This window comes from Saccostrea cucullata, unplaced genomic scaffold (assembly GCF_032062105.1).
Source record: "Saccostrea cucullata isolate Sc308-1 unplaced genomic scaffold, CSIRO_AGI_Scuc_v1 ctg163, whole genome shotgun sequence".
Classification (NCBI taxonomy): Eukaryota; Metazoa; Mollusca; class Bivalvia; order Ostreida; family Ostreidae; genus Saccostrea; species Saccostrea cuccullata.
In genome coordinates this window covers 552,111-560,252 of record NW_026933609.1, presented here as the reverse complement: position 1 = coordinate 560,252, position 8,142 = coordinate 552,111, and the positions used below count along the sequence as shown (strand labels likewise).

The following is an 8,142-nucleotide window of genomic DNA, read 5'->3' as shown; positions in this document are numbered from 1 at the left end:
AAAGTAAATGAAAGCAATGAAAAGAAACAAGATGTATTCAAGAAATGATAATAAAATGACAACAAAAACAACAGAAAAATTCAAATGAAAGTGAGTACAACACCGCCAATCCAGGGAGGACAATGCACAAACCATGTACTGTAATGGATAGGATAACTTCAAAAGCGGATTACACCAGGATAAGTCTTCTAAGGCTTTAAGACGGAGGGATGAATGTGTCAAGGAAGACCAAAATACTAGTATCTTGGTGGGGAGAGGCAAAGGAAAACAAACATAAATTTACGAATAGAAGGTATGAACTGGAGCAAAAATGATGGCGACCAAAGACGAAGGAAAGGATCGAATATGGAGATGTTTTGTGTCAAGGAACAAAATGACAGGATTGCTTTGCAAAATGACCACAAAACAGGGAAAATAATTTTTGGCAATGACAACAATAACATTCAATGATTTTGTTTTAATTTTAACAAAACAACAATATGAGATGATAAGTGCATTTTTAAAATTTGCGCATAAGAAATCTTTTATACATGACTTTCCGAAGCAATCTGTCTATTCGGCCAATTTCAGTCTCCTCTACGGGACGCTCGCCTTTCATGTAGGTCTTAAGCAACAGTTTATGCTTCTGTTGTGCTGCCATCAGTTCACTAGAATTAAAGCAGAGAAGCGAATAAAAAATACTTCCTAATAATATTGTAGTTATGATCATTGTCTAAGTCATCTTAGGTTAGGAAATGCGTCGTGTAATGAATTCTAAATATGGAAAAAAGTTGTGGGCTATATGTACTTTATGTAAATAATCTGCATATGATGTTAGATATATTATTTACCCAAAGTCGATTTCTCCGTCTCCATCCTTGTCCATCACGTCTATCAGTTTATTTAATGATCTTCTATTCATGGGAATATTTACTTGCTGAAAAACAGAACAAAACCTTAAGGAAAAATCAGAACCATGCATTAACAATATTATTACTTGTAGGCCTATTGGACTTTTTCGAAGAGCGCTGACTTTTACAGTCGAGGGCTTACTCTTACACTTGGACAATATTCGGAAGCTCTTTTGCAATAAAAATATTTAGCTCAACATTTAATTATACGAAAATAACGGACTGAAATAAAGCACATATAAGTTGCACATGAATAATCCGACGATCACCCTACCCGCAAATACCATCCTTCACATGTTAGTGCCCCTAACACCATGCCTATGACCACTAGAAAGGTTTTCTTATGTATTATCAATTCTGTACCTCCGTACATGATACAGATTTAAATGTCGAAGTAAACCGTCAACTTTAGAAGTCATCGTCTTCTCAAAAGTCCAATATAATACCGGTATGAAGATTTTTGTAATTAAGGTTCTTTTCACTTAAAGACTGAATGATAAACAATTTAATAAAGGAATAACAGAGTTGGCACACCAACATACAGCGAGTCCTTTGGAAAATTCCTCCCTATCCAGTGATCCACTATTGTCTGTATCAAGCTGTTTAAACATGTCTAACAACCGGAAGTTTTGTAACCGCGCATACTCAAACAGAACCAGCAGAGGATCTTCGTTAAGGAGATCCTCCTCTTCCGGATCTTGGTCAGAGCTGGCCAATGATTGACGATCAGTGGCCCACACCATGCCGTATATAACTGTGAAGGGTTTCCTGATCTCCTGAAGCTTTTTGTAGAGGTTTTCAAATGTATCCATCACCGGTGTATCCTGTTAGAAATAATAGATGAGTTTTAATTGACAGCGATAAAGTTCATCCTAATGTCTAATTCTTCGAAAGAATGATAATTTATTTTCATTGGAAATTCTATTACAAAGATGAAACACCAAAACTGTAAATTACTTACCCCTAGATCTAACATCTCCAATGCTATGCTTGGGGTGTTCTCTATACTTTCAAGAATTTTATAAGCACCAGGTGGATATATCTGATTTTGTGCAATCTAAACATAAAATAAACACTTAATAACTATTAATATATAAAAAAAAATTCTTCAAAACTAAACACAAAATAAACACTGAATAATCATTTATATTTACAAACAATTTTACCAAAATTGGATTACAATAAAATTGTAATGAAAAGAGGGGAGAAAATCAAATAAAGACTTTGAGAAAATATAAAGTATATTTACTCTGAGGACTTTTAATGTTGAGTTCTTCTTAAGTCCATTCACTAAGATTTGAATACATCCATCTGATAGTCTGTTACAACTTAAGTTCAGCTCTAATAGTGTGGTGTTAATCTCCAATGCTTTAGATAAAGTGAGAGCACCGCGGATGTGAAAACCATTCCATGAAATGTCTAGTTTTTCTAAATGTCGGTTTACCTAAAGGAAAAAAAAACTCAGATATTGCAATATTCCACAAAATTATAGTTGTATGTATACATATTGTAATAATAAAAAAAATACCAACGATTCAGCATACCTGTAAAGCAGCCCCTATTGCCATTGCACCACGCATGCGTAAATGATTCCAGCTAAGATCAAGGACTCGAAGAAAATCGTTGTTGCCTGAAATATATTGATGGAAAATAATAATATTAAAAAATAATAATTGTATGACTTCTTAAACAGTGGTTGTTTTAGAGTAACAACACAATGCGAAGTTAAAACAAAAAATGCAGGTAATGATGTCTTGCTTACCTAAGCCATCAGCGAAAATTTCTCCTCCGACTTCTTGAAATTTATTGTGACTTAAGTAAAGCTCCCTCAAAGCATGGTTTTCCTGAAGATAAATCGTTATTGTGAAATACGACCTCTTTAAGTCATATTACATTGACTCTTCAGCTTTTTCAGATTTCTACTTACATCAAGCATATCTTTAAAATATTTTGCGTCTTCCTCATAAAAACCATTTCCTGAAAAAAAAGATTTTTAATTAAAACAATATTTTTAAATCGTAATAGGTCACTGATTTCACTTTCACAAATCATAAAGGTACAAAAAGCGACCATATATTGACTTGATATTGCTCTTCATGTTTTAACTAAACAAAAGACTTCAAAGGATCACTTCATTATAAATAGGGATCTGACCTATAGGACCGGGCTTGGTTTTATTCTCTACAAAAAGCTTGTCGATATCCGTTCTGATTAATGACATTAGGCTGAATACATATAACAATTTGTTTTTCCTAAATCTTTATTTCAGTGAGTAGAGATAGGAGGAACCCTTTTTATTGATTTTCTGAGTTTATCTCCAAATGTAATAACTGATATTTGTCTTTACTTCTCATCATGCATAAAGGTAATGTCTACTGCCTCTGAAATTCTATTCTTAATGTCTAGGCTATTTATCCGTGGATATAATAAAATCTTGTCTTTAATGTGTGCAAATTATAAAGGCCTACATGAAATCCAAGTGAGTGCATCTACTGAAATATGAAGCCAAAATCAATGTGATTAAATTCTAAGGGATATATACAATTGAAATTCATCGCAGCTAAATGCTGCCAGGAATACCTGTATTGAGTAACACATAGTGAGTTATTCTTGTCCTCGGAGAAAGTGTGCTTATACTGAGGTTTGTTCCACCTGACTGACAACTGTACCTTGGATTGTTACGATTTGATATCTCTTTAGTGTTTCTTATATCAAGAATGGGAATGCATAAGGGATAAACAATTGAAGGAAAAATACACAAGTCTATAAAAAAAATTAAAAAGTCTTTGAAAAGGCGAAATTTAAAACTGTAAAGTGTTGTACCAGGTGGATTCGAACCCCCGACTTTAAAAAGAGAGTATCCAAGGTGTAAAAAGTCAGCGTATATATCAACTGAGCTAATCTGACCATAAGAATTAATGGCATAAATTTAGAGAAGATTTTGAAAATCTGGTTTCCTTATTTTTTGTAGGTTTTTTGTGAATTTCGACCTCAGGGCAGGGGTGCCCCTAAAAAAATCTTATCTTAAATTATTCCTTACACCCTAACCTATCAAAATATCATAATTTTATTTAGGGGCAGGCCTGCCCTGATGGTCTTTAAGGCCAAAATTCATGCAAAAATCAACGCTTTAAAGGACAAAATGGTGTTTCGATCAACTTTGGAGGGTTATTGTAAAGTTGTAAATAATAAATTTTAGGTATAAAATACAAATTTAAAAAATTTAGACATATATACGGTAGAAAACAAGAAATAAAGATTGATTTTTAAATGTCACTTTTTCCGGGAAATTGTTCTCTCCTATAGGTCAATTCTTTTGTTAAATCGAATACATCCTTTCAAAAAATTAATAGAGATTCATTTATGCTTACATGCAATACATGTCTTTTAGAATCATGATATACTATTCAAAAAATACCTTTTAAATCGAGTCGACGAACATATATATATATATATTTAAACATAAACTTGAAACTTCATATTTAGAATATGTTATACAAAGCCTATTAACAGATTTATTGAACAAGTTGCTATTTTAATTGTATCATTATGTTGTATGTGACTCCCTTACTATTTCTGTGAGGAATTCATTTCGGGATATTGCATCTGAAAAACATCTAGCACCATAACCACCAAGTTCATTGCTCTCCAGAACAAGAGTTTCAATTGTAGTATTGCGCTGCAATGGAAAAAAATTGTTTATAAACTTTTTTGTAACTTAAAATTCCTACAGTTATGTTGATAAACATACAATAAGTATACTTTTTTACGCAATATATTGTTATGGGTTTTTTCAAAAATATTATTGTACACATATTTCTCATCTTTTTTATAAAAGGAACATAAAAAAAAAATTAAAAATTTTAACATTAAAAAAGATGGACTATAAGGATAATAACAGTCCGTTGACATTTTGGTTAAATACAAGTTGAGTAAAACAAATTACCAATAATCCTATTGCACAAGCTTTTGATTCTTTCTTCTTCAGAATGACCCCTACAATGGCCAGTTTCTCCGTGTCTAACGCCTTATACACGGCTTTGATGGGCGTCAGTCTCATTTCTTTACACGCCTCCATATACATTTTCTGGCTGACGTCTTCATCATCAGACTCGCTAGCCGATAGATCACTGTCAGCTAAAAAGAAATAGCTATTTGTCTCACAAGATATTACATGACTCAGTAATTCATCCAAAGCTGCTTATCAAACGAAAAAGAAGGCTCATCTTCTCCTCTGCCTATGTGAGTACAAGCAGCAATAAAAAACATGTTCTAAGGTTTTTTCTTGGAATAAAAGGGCCATCTTTCCCTATCTTTTTTACACATTTACATGCAATTCAATGGGGTTGAATTCTGATAATTAAGGTGATCTTCCCTCCACTTTAACTTGCTGAATTCCACAACGATACATTTGGGTTTTATATGGAAAGTCTAATTTTAATCAAAATCTACTTATTCATACCGTCAAAATCGAAGTCCTCGACATCTTCAATTTTTATCTTTTGTTTCCGCTTTTGTAATAATTCGGCTTCTTTTTTCCGTTCTTCCTCAATCCGAATTTGTTCCATTTCCTGCTGGACCTGAAGGTCTATTTCCGCTTTTCTTATTCTGGTCACTTTGTTTGGTGGTTGTTTGGAGGGGGTGGAAGAACTGGAGGGAACGGAAGAATTACTGGAGAGTCGGTACCTTGCAGCCATTCCTAAGGAGGTCGATTTCAATGTCCGGCGGGCCTCCCTCTTTGCTGGTGGTGTTACCATCTATTGAAATTAGAAAAGGTGAAGCTGGTGTCAAGAAACTTATTATATGTTGATAATGAATGAGAGTCTGCAATAGAAAATATCGATTATTTAAAAAAAGTTTAAATACAATTTAAATTTTTTATGTATACTGATCAATGGTCAGAGCAAACACTTTTATTTTTGTGGTGGCTGATTATTCTCTATATGTATAAAACAATTGGATTGGTCATTTAAACAGTCGGAAATTGGCTTAATGTCGAACAGATCAGATCGTAAATCGACATCTGAAACTTGAGACACTAAGTACATTATGCAATTCCAAAAATAGTCCAGTTATTAAGGGATTTAAAAAGCACTTTAAGGACCCAGTGTTTCTTTTGAAAAAGTACAAATGAATAGCGACAATATACTGTGTACTGACTATGGAGTCAATATAACCAGAAACAAATGCAAATTATATTAAACTTCAAATTTAATTTTCATTTACGATGATAAATATTGGAAAGTCATCAGAAATTGAAAAGGGATTTTAATAAAGAGTATTTAAAGCTTCAAACAAATTGCCAGTAAAATGCTTAATGATACAATTGACTTCTGTAGGCGTGTTGTACTAAATGAATTCAAAATCTTCTCCCCAAATAAAATGTTTAAAAAACCATTTGTCTCTAACCCCGATAAAAAAAATTATCCTAAGAAGGTTGACTTTACAAACATCTTCCATTTTAAATATGTTGCAAAAAGAACATATGATGGAAGCTTTTACATTGGTCGTAAAGCTTCGTAATACGTACTTCTGTTTTCCTTTAAACTGGTTGCTAAATTAGACAGACATTGAAAATCTTTTTCTTTAAAGTGAAAAGTAAATTCATTTATGTTGCAAATGCCCCCTTTAAACAAAATGTAGTGGATGATTGCCCATCCATCATAATCAAAATAAAAGCACAGAATTTATTTAGACACTGACTTTGTCTGGATTAACCGACTCCTAAAACAGTTCATATACTCACCCTAAATATTTTTTCGCCCATACTTGGGCTCTCGCTTCTCTGTACGTCCATTATGTATTATGAGCCCACTTAGTACATTGCTGTCTGGAGTTTACATAGGTAAACACATAAAAATGTACATCTTTCCGTAAACTAAATAATCAATGGTCCTTTTCGTGTCCCGAAAACCTGGGGCTGTTGAACATTTTACGGATCCAATATTAATCGGATTAACGCAATTGAAATTGGTGTTCGGGTTAAAGGATTAAGAGTAATTAATAAAAATGGGTGTAAATATTCGAAACACTAATCCTTATAACAGTTGAAAATGCATAGAGTTTATCACAATAAGCGGGTTAGATAGTAACAGGCGCGTAACTGATCATTTAAACATATGATATATTAATATCTTGTTCAATCTGGACTCAGAAGTAGTTGCATAAAATATAATTTCCTTATTTTTTTTTAAAGTAATGTAGGATATACATCATTGTTAAATTCTAGGTGTGGGAGGTGATTCTGATACAGTATGCACTTTTGCAGTTAATATTTCTGCAAAAACCATCTAATCAATATATAAAATACACTTTTTAAAATATCATTTTAAAAGCCTTGAATCATTTAAAAATATATCATGTCTAGCCAACAGGAGGCAGTTTCGTCATATAATACAGAGAATTAAAACGCCTCAGCTTTATTTCTACAAAAAATGTATTATGTGTTCAAAGCGCATAAAATTGTGTTTTTAATAATTAAAACAATAATTGCCACAAAGCTTCGTAATAGAGAGAACTAATTTAGGCCACTTTTGCCTAATGTTCAAACCGTGTTCATTGTATACTTTATTGTATGTCATTAATACTAAACTTATTAAAGGTTAACCATAGTATAGTTTATAGTGGGATTGCGCAGAGCAAACACTGATCTTAAAAAGCATCAGATTCAGATGTGGGATCAGATGTCATGAAAGCAAAAGCATCTCCTGTCGTGAAAAACGGAAATATTTGTAGACAATTCAGTGTGTTATAATGACCTAACAGTTACTATAAAAATGGCAGTCAGCATTTGACTGACTAATAGATTGTGGACAAAGTCATTGCATCGACCACGGAAATCGCAGTTAACTTAAATCAATAATGTTGATATATCCTTGTTTCATCAATTTGGTCGACAATAACTTACATAACTTTATAAACTCACATACACATACTTCTTATGACCACATTACTCTCCATGGAAAAAATACGACTAGGGTTTACATGTAGCTCATGAACGATGTTGCAACTCAATCATTTTTTTTTTTAATTTTTAAACTAAATCAATATAAATAAACATATCAAACAATTTTGAAAGGATAAAATTGTCTTATTCAAATTAACTAAACGTGAAGAAAGAAAAAAACACAAAAATTGTATACTTATATTTTTATGAAGAATGAAGTATTGTTCTTTCTTTTTTTCATTAAACACTTCTTGCAAATGAAAGAACTAGAAAGGCCATTCCCTTTATGATTTTGAATAGACTGTA

At 32.4% G+C, this 8,142-nt stretch overlaps 1 protein-coding gene across 1 annotated transcript; it reads right to left on the bottom strand.

Moving 5' to 3' along the window:
* Positions 1-488: 488 nt before the first annotated feature.
* Positions 489-6,687, bottom strand: LOC134238738 (leucine-rich repeat-containing protein 74B-like). The gene is made up of 14 exons (XM_062720860.1): positions 6,637-6,687; positions 5,353-5,647; positions 4,837-5,027; positions 4,454-4,569; positions 4,367-4,420; positions 4,309-4,334; positions 2,818-2,867; positions 2,653-2,734; positions 2,435-2,520; positions 2,140-2,334; positions 1,852-1,947; positions 1,433-1,714; positions 831-916; positions 489-647 (listed from the first exon to the last, which is right to left on the bottom strand). The coding sequence occupies exons 1-14, from the start codon at positions 6,685-6,687 to the stop codon at positions 500-502; spliced, it is 1,758 nt and encodes a 585-aa protein (XP_062576844.1). The 3' UTR covers positions 489-499.
* Between the last annotated feature and the right edge of the window lie 1,455 nt (positions 6,688-8,142).